This window comes from Peromyscus maniculatus, chromosome 22 (genome assembly GCF_049852395.1).
Source record: "Peromyscus maniculatus bairdii isolate BWxNUB_F1_BW_parent chromosome 22, HU_Pman_BW_mat_3.1, whole genome shotgun sequence".
Lineage (NCBI taxonomy): Eukaryota > Metazoa > Chordata > Mammalia > Rodentia > Cricetidae > Peromyscus > Peromyscus maniculatus.
Window position 1 is genome coordinate 30,690,926 of NC_134873.1, and position 13,543 is coordinate 30,704,468.

General features: G+C 51.8%; 1 protein-coding gene across 6 annotated transcripts in view; it reads right to left on the minus strand.

The window, feature by feature from the left end:
• The window catches only part of Greb1 (growth regulating estrogen receptor binding 1), a 136,737-nt gene that overhangs the window by 17,474 nt on the left and 105,720 nt on the right, over positions 1–13,543 (minus strand). For 5 of the 6 annotated variants that reach the window (XM_042266788.2, XM_076559616.1, XM_042266786.2 and 2 more), the window contains 7 exons: positions 12,570–12,706; positions 10,793–11,132; positions 9,553–9,668; positions 7,494–7,690; positions 6,309–6,413; positions 3,911–4,545; positions 493–595 (listed from right to left, as the gene is read on the minus strand). In XM_042266788.2, the coding sequence (XP_042122722.2) occupies positions 493–595; positions 3,911–4,545; positions 6,309–6,413; positions 7,494–7,690; positions 9,553–9,668; positions 10,793–11,132; positions 12,570–12,706 (1,633 nt within the window). Of the gene's footprint in view, positions 1–492; positions 596–3,910; positions 4,546–6,308; positions 6,414–7,493; positions 7,691–9,552; positions 9,669–10,792; positions 11,133–12,569; positions 12,707–13,543 lie in introns of those variants that run through there. The other variant, XM_076559618.1, reaches the window with a different exon arrangement.

Here is a 13,543-nt window from a genome sequence, read left to right on the forward strand (position 1 = left end):
AAAGCCAATCTACTCAACAAACAGAAAACCCAAACACCTCCTTCTCCCAATCTCATGTAATTCTTCCCCATTCCCAAATCCTAGGTATTTGGTTGCCTGGGGAAGCATCGGACACCTTCCCTGATGAAGAAATCCACATTCTACAGGCCAGTTCCTGCTTCGGTACTGTCCAGCTAGGCTTCCCATGTAAGAGGATACTATCCCAGCTCACAGGGCTGTATGGAAGATCAAAAGGGACAGTATCTATCCTGGTGCTTGACACATGGAAAGTACTGAACAAGCATGAGTTACTTCAGCGTTAGCAACTCTATCCCTACGAAGTTCTCGAACATATCATTGAGAAGAAGAAAAAAAAGACAACAAGAAAGAAAAGGCCCCTGGAACAAGCCAGCTGTGAACCTGAGAGTCCGAAAGGGAGAGACACAGTGACCAGGACCACTGACAAATATCGGTGGATACTCGCCCGAGCCCAAGGGTCACAAAACAACTCACTGGTATTGATCTCTTCTTCATCGTAAACATCCACTTCCGTCAGCCGAATCAGCATCCTAGACAGGATGCTGAGGAACTGCAGGTAGGCGCCTGTCTTCCCTATCTGTGAAGACATTAGAATCAGGGCCCAGTGGTAGAAAGCGCGCGCGCGCGCACACGCACGCACGCACACGCACACACACACACACACACACACACACACACACTTAAAACAAAATTACTGTAGAAGGACCAATGATCAATAGACACATTGCAAATAGTAAATTGGTAGTAAAAGCTCTGCAGCTGTAAGATCCAGCACTGTGTGGGTGCAGACACTTGGGAGCTCCTAGAAAACCTGTTTTTCCCATTTTTTTATGCGTGTATATGTATGCATTTGTGTGTGTGCATGCATGTAAAGGCCAGAGGTCAACCTGGGGTGCCATTCTTCACCTGCCACCCACCTCGTGTTTTGAGGTAGAGTCTCTTCATTGGCCTAGAACTTGCCAATTAAGCTAGGCTGGGTCTTCCCATCTCCACCTCCCCAGTACTGTGACTACAAGCATGAAACCCCAGGCCTGGATTTTTTATGTGGGGTTTGGGGCATAGAACTCAGGTCTCCATGCCTGCATGACAAGCACTTTGCCAACAGATCCATCACCCCAACTCCATTTCTGCTGTGGATATCGCTCTATATAAATAAAACACTGATGGCCAGTGACCAGGCAGGAAGTATAGGCGGGACAAAGAGAGAGGAGAATTGGGGAAACAGGAAGAAGGGGGGAGAGACACTACAGCCACCGCCAGGACAAGCAGCATGTGAAGACGCCGGTAAGCCACCAGCCACGTGGCAAGGTATAGATTTATAGAAATGGGTTAATTTAAGATAAAAAAAAAAAACAGTTAGCAAGAAGCCTGCCACAGCCATACAGTTTATCAGTAATATAAGCGTCTGAGTGATTATTTTATATGTGGATTGTGGGACTGTGGGGCTTGGTGGAGCCTGGAGAGAAGCCCTCCAGCAACACATTTCTCTGATTTTTTTAATTAGAAAAAGTAATGTATCATCATTTTAGACAATGAGAAAAAAAAATGCAGATTTAAAATAAAGTAGAATGTTACTGATCCTGCCTTCCCGCTAAAGACAGTGAATTAGGAGCTAGTCTTCCCAAGATCCCTCAAGACAGGCTCACATGTACAGTGATTTCTTTCCTAACTGATATGACATCACGGCGGGGGGCGGGGGGCACGTGGCTAACAAGTTTCTTAGAGAAATCTCATTGGTGGAATAAAGAGAACTCTTACAGCTTCTGTGGCTGAATTCTGGGATACATTTATCCCCAGATGTGTTTAGCTTAGACTTAGCCAGGGGAGTTTCACTCTGAGCCGTGTCTCATCCTTCTAAATAGTACCAAAATGAGTGACAGTATGTGGGTTTTGAGCATCTGCATTTCTTGGGATGGATTCCTGGAGATGAGCACACTAGTGGAAAGAGAGCTCATGGTAAACGGGTAATGAGACATCCAGAGCAGTCAGTGTGCACTCTTAGAGGTCACGAAATACTCTAAGCACCTTACACCCCTACACAGGCGAGATCAAATCAGGTGATACTTGAACAAAATGCAGTCCCAGGCACTTGGACCCGAGTCTTCTCTCAGCCTTCAGCCAATTCTAAAGATCAGGCCACCCTCCTCCTCCTCCCGTGCCCACCACAAGAGACACACAGACCCTCAAGGTTCTCTGTGTGTGTGTGTACGTCTGTGTATGTGTGAGTGTGCAAGTGTGCATAAAGACAAGAGGTTGATATTGGCCGTCTTCCTCAATTGCCCCCCACCACCTTATTTTCATTAACACAGTCACAGTCTCTCGCTGAGCCTGGAGCTCACTAATGCAGCTCTCCTACTGGCCAGTGAGCCCCAGGGATCCTGTTTGTGTCTCTCCGGCACTGGGGTAATAAGCGTGTAGGCCACACCCAGCTTTTTATGAGGGTGCTGAAGGCATGAACATCGTTCCTACAGGGTGAGCACCTTACCAACCAAGCTGCCTCCCAGTTCTGTTCTCTGCGGGTTTGTCAGCTAAAGCGGTCTATGTCGGATACATGGTGGACTGAGAATGAGCTGAGTCCGGGAAATAAAGCCCCAGCGTCCCCATTAACAGTCCACCGAAACCTTCCCACACATGCTCTCACTTTGTTCCTTATTGGAAAAATATCCAGAGACTGTGTGTGAGGGTGAAGGTCGAACTCAGCCTGAAATGACAAGAAGTTCCTATCCAGACACCATCCCTATGCCTCATACACATAGAGGAGAAAACTGTTAGGCAGACGGAAGGAACCTAGCAAGGGATGGAATGTGAAAGGAGCCTTCCCGTCACTCTGGGCCATCAGAGAGACTCTTCACTGTGATGGCTCGTTTTAATTGTCAACTTGACAATTACATTGGGAAGAGGGTCTTTTGCTGTTGTTTTTTGAGACAGGGTCTCATTATGGAGCGTTGGCTGTCCTGGAACTCTCTATGTAGACCAGGCTGGCCTTGAACTCACAGAGAGAACTGCTGCCTCTGCCTCCCAGTGCTGGGATGAGAGGTGTGCAGCACACTTGGCTGGGAAGAGTTTTAATGAAGGATTGTCTACATTGGCCTGTGCCCACATCAGTGAGGGATTATCCTAATTATGTTATTTGATGTGCGAAGATGCTGTGGGATAATTCTCTTGTGCACTGTAAAGATTTGTCACTTGAATTGGTTTAATAAAATGTTGATTGGCCAGTAGCCAGGCAGGAAGTGTAGGCGGAGCGACCAAACTAAGAATGATGGGAAGAGAAAGGGCGGAGTCAGGAGTCACCAGCCAGATGCAGAGGAAGCAAGATGAGAATGCCACACTGAGAAAAGGTGCCAAGCCACGTGACTAAACATAAGTAGAAATATGGGTTAACTTAAAGTGTAAGAATCAGTTAGTAACAAGCCTGAGCTAATGGCCGAGCATCTATAAGTACTCTGAGTCAATCCTTTGAGAAGTGGATGCTGGGTATTTGGAAATTGCTGTCCAGACTCAGAAACTTCGGCCTATAGGAAGTCACAGCCCTAAGAGGGCATCATGACTCCCTAAGTTTGGATCCTGAATTCGTGAAGAGTGGTGAAATCGAGCCGAGCGCTAAGCACGCATGGGTTCATGTCTACGCCCCTGACAGGTAGGTGTGATGCGACTAGCTTCTGGCCATCTTGGCTTCCCTGCTATGATGGATGGACAACAGCCTGGAACTGTGAGCAAAAACAAGCCCCTTCTCCCCTGAGTCGCTTTATGCCGGGGTATTTCATCACAGCGACAGAAAGGACACCAGGACGTCCACGGACGGAGCGCCGAGGGAACCGGTGGGCACAGCAGCACCAAAGACGACCCTGGAGGCCCGGTCTGTGCAGGGCCAGCAGGGCACGGCACCCACCTGAGGCGGCCCACTGAGCAGCAGCCTGCGGGGGTGGAAGCTGTCCACCCGGCCCTCGGCTCGGTTGCCATAGTCCATGTGGCTGGGCCTGGGCACCGTCCACTGCCGGTAGTAGAGGGACTGTTCGGTCGACGTCATCATCTTGCTGAGCAGGGGGCGGAAGGAGCTGGTCCACATGACGGACGGGGAAGGCAGGAGGGAGGCGGACTTGGGCAAACCGCTGCTGTCGGTGGACACCAGCATGTCGTACACCAGCTTAGGCAGGAAGACGATGGGTGGCTGGCGGCAGGCCTTGGCCATGGAGCACTGGGAGGCCTGGAGGACCAGGACGTTGGCAGTGGGCACCGCGCAGGCGGCGGACGATGAGCCCGAGGAAGAGGAGGACAGCTGGGAGGATGGGGCGGCCGGCACCTGCAGGCTGCTCCTCCGGCCAGTCCGGAGGCTGGAGTCGGGCTGCGGGGCCAGCCCAGGGCTGTTCCTGCTGGTGACTGTGGACCCCTGACTCACGCGGAGCCGCTGTATCTCCCCAGGGGTCCTGCCCTCCTCTGCAGGGCCACAGGGTGGAGGTGACCTGGCCAGCTCTCCCTGTGGAGGGCCTGAGAGCGGAACCAGGGACTCGCCATAGAGCACTGAGCCTACGAAAGAGAGGAGTCAGGTCAGAGGCACCCCCCAGGAATAACCCGGCACAAATACACAGCTGCTTCTCTGCCTGCCCCAGGAAGGCTGGGAGGATTTAAGGCAAAGCTGGTGGGCATGCATCTGGCCAACATCTCCTCCACAAACCAGACCTTCCTACAGTCACAGAGTGCCGTGCCGATGCAAAAGAGGCATGTGTATCTGTGGGGTAGACCACACCCACAGGGCCTGCTCTCACTCCTGGGTTGCCCAGCAAATCTCCGACTGGGCCGTGAGCCCAGACCACAAACCAGTGTCTCCTAATCTCAGCGAGGCTCCACAGAACCCCACACAAGCCGACCTGACCTTGAGCTTCCCTCCCCAGGAACAGCTTTTCCACTGAGGCTCCGCGTGGAGAGGACTACTCTCTGGAACCCTCGATGAACAACTACCCTAAGCCTGTCCTACACAGGAGACAAGGTGAGGGACTTGGTCTGACTCTGTACCCAGGGAAGACAAAGGCAGCAATGGTGTTTACAAACAAAGATGGATATATTTTGTTCTGTTCTGTTTTAATTATATTTCTTTTTTTAAATTATGCATAGTTCTGTCTGCATGTATGCCTACAAGCCAGAAGAGGGCGCCAGATCTCATTACAGATGGTTGTGAGCCACCACGTGGGTGCTGGGAATTGAACTCGGGACCTCTGGAAGAGCAGCCAGTGCTCTTGACCTCTGAGCCATCTCTCCAGCCCTTGATTATATTTTCTATTTAGCTTACATAAAGCACACATCTTTAGTCTTGGTCAACCCTCCCCTTACCCCCACCTCTCCCCCATCCCAACATCCAGATTGTGTTGTTTGGTCTCAGACTTTCTCTGTAGCTAAGGATGGCTTTGAACTTCTGACCCTTTTGTCTCCACCCCTTGAGTGCTGGGATTACAGGCTTGCACTGCTATACCCAGTTTATGTACGACTGCAGATTGAAGCCAGGGCTTTGCCATGATAGGCAAGTGCTTCGCCATCTGAGTGACATCCTGAGCCCATAGATGAAATTTCTTTTTGGGGGTGGGGGGCTTTTTTTTCCCAGTTTTCTTGAGACAGGGTTTCTGTGTGTACCTTTTGGTGCCTATCCTGGAACTCACTCTGTAGCCCAGGCTGGCCTCAAACTACTCAGAGATCCACCTGCCTCTGCCTCCCAAGTGCTAGGATTAATTGATGGAATTTCTTAGGGGCAGAGTTCATAATGAATAAACCTTTCAGCTCTCAGATTATATTAAATGCCCAGTTTGATACACACGGGTAACGCTATTTCCTGTGCATGGGGTCTTGGCTTAGTTCAGAGACTAAGGACCTCTTGGGACCGGTGCCCACATGAGACTTTGTTCACAGTCTCTCTCTGCATTGAGGACTCTTGCCGTGGCTTCTCCCATGAAGCCTCCTAGATCCACTTCTCTGGACAAGACTCCTGCTCTCCTTAGCAGGGGCTGCCCAAGGCAATATCCAGGAAGGCTCATCAAAAGTGGTACTGCCACTTGGCTCGGACACTATAGCCTACACCGCAGCCAGGGGCAGACTAGTGCTCTCCTCCCAGCAGGAACAGCCAGACCTGAAAGTCCTATCCTTCAAGGTCTCAGATGTCAAGTTCATTTCTAGGCTATTCTTGAGAGCCTGTTCTTACAGGTCCTGATGGGAAGCCTGGGATCAGCACAGCCCTGGGTGTTCTTCCCAGTCCCTGAACTTGGGGGCAGCCCCGGGGTGTGGTGCTCCCTAGCGGGACTCACCGGACGCCTTGGAAGAGAGGGAGGACGATGCGGAGTCGTGGGAGTGTGAGCGCTCCCTCTTCACAGGGCTCCTCTTCTCGGAGGTGGAGCCTGCTTCAAAACACCCTGCAAACACAGAGGACTCAGCATCCCTGGCCGCAGCCTGGCGTTCAGAAGTCACGAAGACATCACGCCTCTTTGCCCGTTTCTTCTCTCACTCCTTCATTCACTGCTGCCATTTTAGCCCTGTCCCTTACACACACACACACACACACACACACACACACACACACACACACACACACAAACACACACACACACAAACACACATACACACAAACACACATACACAAACACACACACACACATACACACACACACAAACACACATACACAAACACACATACATACACACACACACACAAACACACACACAGAAAAGAAACACACACACATACACACACACACAAAGAAACACGCACACATACACACACAGAAAAGAAACACACACACACACACATCTTAGCTAGGCTGAGCTCACAAAGAAGTTAAGAAGAGACTAGGATGAGGAGGGTCAGGACAGGCCGGCGAGTCCAGTCACACCATAGACAACATTTAAGACCATGGTCACAGTCATGCTAAAATCAGCCACCACACAGAAGATCCTGGTGGGCAGGCCTTGCCATCTTACAGGACAAGCGGCAGCCGGGAGGGTCTGCACTCTTGCCTCACGTCACCCAGTAGGCAGACACAGAAGCAAGGTGTGCACCATTCTCTTTACCCTCGGTACCCTCAAATGCACAGCACATTTACATTATAGGCTTCTATGTTCCCACTGTGCTGTGGACCCCAGCCAGACATTGCCCTTCTTTGTGTGTCCTATTAAAAACATGGCACCAGACTCTTGGAGTCTACAAAGGATGCTGGCCTGCTCCCATAAACTTCAACAGCGTTCAGCCTAACGGTGGATGAGAGTCGATTTCCAACAGAGGGAACAAGCGAGTGAATCCTTCCAGCGCTGAAAACAAAGCATGAACTGGAACCCTAAGACGCCACCATTTCCTTCCTATTCTTCAAGAATTCCAGTTCTTAAAAGAACCGACAGGACGCCCCATCTTCCCACGCCAGAATGACAGAGCAGGGGAGAAAGGCAGAATCCGGCCGAGGAAGATTTGAGAACCCCGGGGTACGGCCAGGCCCCCTCACCTTCCATCCCCGTCTCCTCATCTTCATCTGTACTGCTGAGCTTCTCCCCATCACTCTCCAGGGCCTCGCTCTTGGCCCCCTTCTCCAAGGGGGCATCACTGCTCACAAAGTAGGCAGCCAGGCCCAGCTCCTGCTCCAGGGCTGTCCTCACCAGGCATGAGGAATTGATTAGACGCAGGTCACAGTACCTCAGAGACCTGGGGAAAACAGAAGGCGTTCATCCATCGCGGGCCTTCCGCGGGGAGGCTCCACGGCTCAGAGGACAGAGTGACGGCGCCACACCCGTTATCCTCCTTCCAGTACGTGGAGAAGCCTACCGTGAACTCAGAGCAACAAAGTCAGGTTCACACCAAGCCTCTGAGGGCACCTACCAGGGATCTACTCCTGTGGGGCATGGAACATAAGTCAAGATACCATGACTTTGGGATCAGGTGGAAGTGAGGATTGAACCTCAGCATCTCTGCTTCCCAGGAAACTGGGAAGATATGCAGTTTCTCAGAAGCTCTGATTTTGTTTCCCACTTAAAAGATGAGGCTGAACCCGGGCAGTGATGGTGCACACCTTTAATCCCAGCACTCAGGAGGCAGAGACAGGCGGATCTCTGTGAGTTCAAGGCCAGCCTGGTCTACAGAGTGAGTTCCAGGACAACCAGGGCTACCTAGAGAAACCGTCTTGAGAAACAAAAATAAATAAGATGAGGCTGAATATTCATAAGGACCTACGTGTTGCAGGTATTCGTTCCACCAATAGCTTTGGAGTGCCAGCCTTAGGGTGTGGCTGCTTAAAACTGAGGAGAGAGGCATGCTCACCCTCTCTTGTGGTGGTCGGAGATCGGACTGCTGGTTCCATTCACCCCCGGGGCAGAATGGAGGACCACAGCGCTGTTTACTCTGTTCTGTATCCATGAGTGCATTTTCTCCCCATTTTATACCTTGATAAATCTTGGAGGCCCTTTGAACAGACTCTCGTTGAATCGCTAACACCTGTGGTGTGCTGCTACAGACTGAAGGCACTAACTGGGTCTTCACTGAGTGACCCGTACTTTAAGGGGTCCCTGTGCTAGGCTGAAAGCTAAGATTGTGACAGCCACAGGGTCAGACACAGCCACCTCTGGGTAGCCAGTGAGTCCTTGTAGGAGGACGAGGGACCTCCCATCCTAAGTGCCTGGGAGTCACTCAGTGGACGTGTATCTGTGCGGATGACAGAAACGCACAGGTAGGGAGAGGTGGTGGTTTGAATGAGAATGGGCCCCCAGAGGCTCCTAGACCAAAATGTTTGTTTCCCAGTTGGTGGGCTGTTTCGGAAGGATTAGGAGGTGTGGCCTCATGGGAGGAGGTTTGTCACTGGGGATGGGCCCGGGCCCAGTCTCTCTCTCTCTCTCTCTCTCTCTCTCTCTCTCTCTCTCTCTCTCTCTCTCTCTCTCTCTCTCTCTCTGCCTCCAACTTACAAATCAGACGTAAGCTCTCAGCTACTGCTCAGCACTGCCATGCCTGCCTGCTCGTTACCACGCTTCCCACCATGACCATCAAGGATTAACTCTCTGAAACTGTAAGCACGCCCCCGATTAAATGCTTTCTTCTATATATTGCTTTGGTCGTAGTGTCTCTTCATAGCAATACGACAGTCACTAAGAAAGGTGACATCCACTCTTGGTACTTTACAACCTACTCTTTCTGAATGGCATCATGAGTGACCCCCCAAAACCCGTCACAATGATCAAGGTGCCAGTAAAACTGGCCCCAGCTCTGGAGATGATGGTCGTCATCCTACACGGCACTGTCCTCTCTAATACAGAGACACCTCCCCAGCTGAGTTCATCTCCCCTCAGTCTGGCATCGCCGCTTTCCCAAAACTCTACCCCCACACAACGGTGTCCTCGGAGAACTGGCTAATACTGCCCACACCTCAGACACAGTGCCATGGAAAAGCAGCCCCAAAATGCCATCCATGCTGACAAACAGTGGGAAACCCTCCACCTGGGGTCGGGTACTGGTAACTCAGTCTGCCCTCCTCCCTTCCCATCCCCTCAGGACCTCAGGGGCCCTGATTCCCAACTTACCGCGGCAGCGACTCCCCGTGAGGGTCCATCCCACTGAAGATCAGGATGCAGGGCAGGCCCTCCAACTCCAAGTAAGTCTGGGGCCGCCACTCCGCGTCCTCGATCTTCTGCCACATCTGCAGATAAGAGAATGAAGGAAAGCCACCCAAGTGAGTCCTGACTCTGGGGACCGCCACTTCCTGGGGTTGTGTCTGAGCTTTACTGAAGCCCTGATTTTTCCCATCTGAGAGAGGTGGGGATCCAAGGACACCACTGGGGATTAAATGCGATAATTGGTGCCGGTGAAGCGGCTCAGCTGTAAAAGCACTTGGCCACCAAGCCTTATGACCCGAGTTCAATCCCCAGAACTCACTCAGTGGAAAGGGAGAACCAGCTCTCAAAAGTTATCTTCTGGCCTCTGCATGGACCCTGCGACGTGTGTACACGCACATACACAATGAAATGTGTAAAAAATGATACCTAACAAGACATGCAGTGTGCAATCCACACTTAACCCGGGCCACTTCCTAACCATCCTGGCTTTAGAAGACCCTGATGTCCATCCACTAATTGGTGGGCCTCACAACCCATCTTGTAATACAAGGGAAGCACTTTATTCTGCATGCGAGCATGCCGTGAGTCACTGTGTGTCGGGGCGGGGCGGGGCGGGGTGTTGTTCTGTTCCTGTCTATCCCCCACAGCAGGAGCCAGGTGTGTGAGGACATCTGAAGACCGGCCAATCCTCTGGAAGACAGTGCGTGGCTCCCGTGGTCTGTGACACCTCTCCCTGAGCTCTCTAGTGATGCTGACTGTGCCCTTGCACTTTTATGGGTTCCACTTACTCCTTCCATCAATTTCCTCTGCCCCTTTTACATTTTCTGCCACCTAGGTGTTTTAATTGGAGCCTACAAGGGAACCAGGCACTGTACTCAGCTTTGAGGGACCTCGATCTGCCCCTCCTTTACCATTTGGACAGGATTAGAGGCCCCTAAGTGTGGAATACGATGCCTTTCTAAAAAGGGAAAGGAGATTGAGCTGAATTCTCAAAGAATAAGCATCAGCTAAAGCAAAGGAGGAGAAAGGTGCCTTGGGAAGAGAAAAAAAAGCACGCTTCCTGTCGGAGGACCGGATGCTGCAGTCTGTGTTGGGGGACCCGGGGAAGAGGAGGTGGAGGGGTGCTCAGGTCTCCAGGGCCTGCCGCCACCGCCCGCTCTTGCCGTCTTTTGGTGGCTCCAGCATCAGCCTCTGCCTCTGCACCCACCTTGAGCTGCTTCACAAAGTGCTTGCCCACAGTGATGCCCGAGCTGGGGTGGCCCAGGATGATCTCGAAGTGTTCCTCCAGAGCCAGCCGGGCTCGCACGTGGGCCAGTCGCTCGTAGGCCACAGCTGCCAGGGGTGAGCAGGGAACTCGCAGCAGGACCATGAGCCCGTGGCCGCAGGGGCACTGCTTCGGGGAGTTGAGGAGGTTCTGGGTGATCTCCAGGGTCTCCACCGACGTATGGTTCTTCATCTGCGGGAGGCCGCTCACGGCCATCATGGCGGCCGCGTAGTGCTGCACAAGAACAAAGGTCCTGATCACCGCGCTGTGCAGGCGGGGAAATCTGCAAGGAACACAAAGAGACCATGCCCATGACCCTAGGGCGGGCCATGCTTGCCACCCAAGACACAGGCAACGCCCAAGTTACAGGCGCCATGGAAACCAGTAGGGATTAGCCACTGGGGGTCTTCCGAAACCAAAGCACAAATGCCTTCGTTTTGCCCAGCTGGAAGACAAAAGCATGGGTCTGCTGTTGCTGCTACTTCTTGTACACTTTCCAGCACAAGGCACGAGAGATGTGCCTCCCCAGCTTGCCATCAGCTCGGGCCTCTCACCCCAGAAGCCAGGTGTGATGATCAAACTTCATTATCAACTTGACAAGATTTAGAGTCATCCCAGAGACCACACCTCTCCATACGTCCGTGCGTGTGCTAGCCTGTGAGCGTGTTTTCAGAGAGGTTTAAGTGATGGAGACGAGCCATCCTGAATGTGGGTGGCACCATCCCACAGGTTACAGTCACAGACTCAGCTAAAGAGGAGGAGAAAGCAAGCTGGGCAGCAGCGTTCACCACACACACACACACACACACACACACACACACACACACACACCGCGCTCGCTTCCTGACTGGAGCCGTGATGGAGCCAGCTGCCTCACACTCCTATCGTGACTGATCTCCGACACAGGGTCTCTCACTAAGCCTGGAGCTCGCCGATTGGCTGGACTGGTTAGGCAGCAGACCTCAGTGATGACTTCCTTCTGCTTCCCCATGCTGGAGGTACAAATGTACACTGCCACACCGCACTTTTCACATGGGTGCTGGGGATCCGAACCCAGGCCCTTACAGTTGCACAGCGAAACACTTTGCTTGCCGACGGTTAGAAAGAGTCACCTCCCTCCCAACAATCCATGTGGAAACCCCCAGAGTCGTGGAATGCTGTGAACAACTGGAGAGGGTTTTGCTTTACTCAAGGGCAATGAGCTATGGTGCATGAGATTAAACACTGTTCTTCTGCTGTCCAAAAAGCTGAAAGGCAAGACCTGGAAGGCTTTAACTGCTTCTCGGTAACTTACGTGTATCCCAGAATAAAACGCCAGGCTAACAGAAATAAAAAATTAAAGTGCCTTTAATCCCAGCACTCGGGAGGCAGAGGCAGGTGGATCTCTGTGAGTTTGAGGCCAGCCTGGTCTACAGAGTGAGTTCCAGGACAGACGCAAAACTACACAGAGAAACCCTGTCTCGAAAAACAAACAAACAAACAAACAAAAAAAGACACCAAAAGGTAAAATCTATGATGTTCTGAAGCAGCCATGTGACAGACCCAAGGTGTCACTGACCCAAGGTGTCTCAAATGCAAAAGACGGATGGTCTGAGTCACCGGGGGAAGGATGGAAGTGTACAACGTTCCTGGAACTCCCTGACCCAGATGCAAAGACTTCCAATGTCCGCTTACACCTGATGCTACCAAGCATGTCTAGTAACTTTGAGGAGAAACATACCTTTTTCCTAACGCGGTGACCATGGCCTCAAAGGAGCTGTCATATCGGAGCAAGGGGAGACTGTGTCCTGACAGGGTGGAGTCGATGAGCTCAGAGAGCCCAAAGTACTTCTTATTTTCATGGTACAGGTCCACTCCCTGAAACAGAAGAGCAGCACCCGTCACTCAAATGTCACATTCACGGGGAAAGTCAGGGTCCACGGCCAGGCCTGCGGACTGCGTTTGATTGGCATTTTGATCTAAACAGCGCTGATCCTGCGGTCCTGTACATGGCACCTGTAAACCTCATTCTGCAGGCCTAGAGCCAAGAACAAAGATGGTGGGTTCCCACCAGTCAAGTTCCCCATTCAGTGGGCCCCAATATCTTCATGGTGGGGCTTGGTGAAGGGATGAACTCAAACTCATCCAGTGAGTCTTACATCAACATGAAATTATTCCCAAATCAATGCAGAAACAGCTCTGACTTGAGCTGAGCAAAGAGCGGTTGTCCCAAATGCAAAGGCGTGAACTCGGCTCTCAAACAGCAGAGTGGTTAAGCCTCCAGGACCAAGGAGCCTGTCCCTGGGTCGTCCCCCAGCAGTGGTTCTATGTCAGTGGCTCATCCCGTTCTTCTCATTCTTGCCATATGTAAATCAGATATCCTCCGGCCCTTTGGCATAGATTCACGGGTATAAAGCACTTAGAGTGTGGCCCACGGTAAGGACCACAGAAATACTGATTCTGATGTCATGGGATGGGAGCCAGACATCCACATCCTTGGGAGCTCATGGGATGGCTGGAGCATTCTGAAGAAGTCCAGAATCCCAGGGCACTTATTCCTTGTGTACCCAGCTAGAATCTCGCCATGCAGAATTCTCAGAGTACCAGAACCGTGGGCTTCTGCTTTCATAAATGATGACAGGTGGCCAGCTAAAAACAAGCCTCCCAGGGCAGGGGGTGAGTTCGGTCTGAAGAATGCTTTGAATGTGGCGGCAT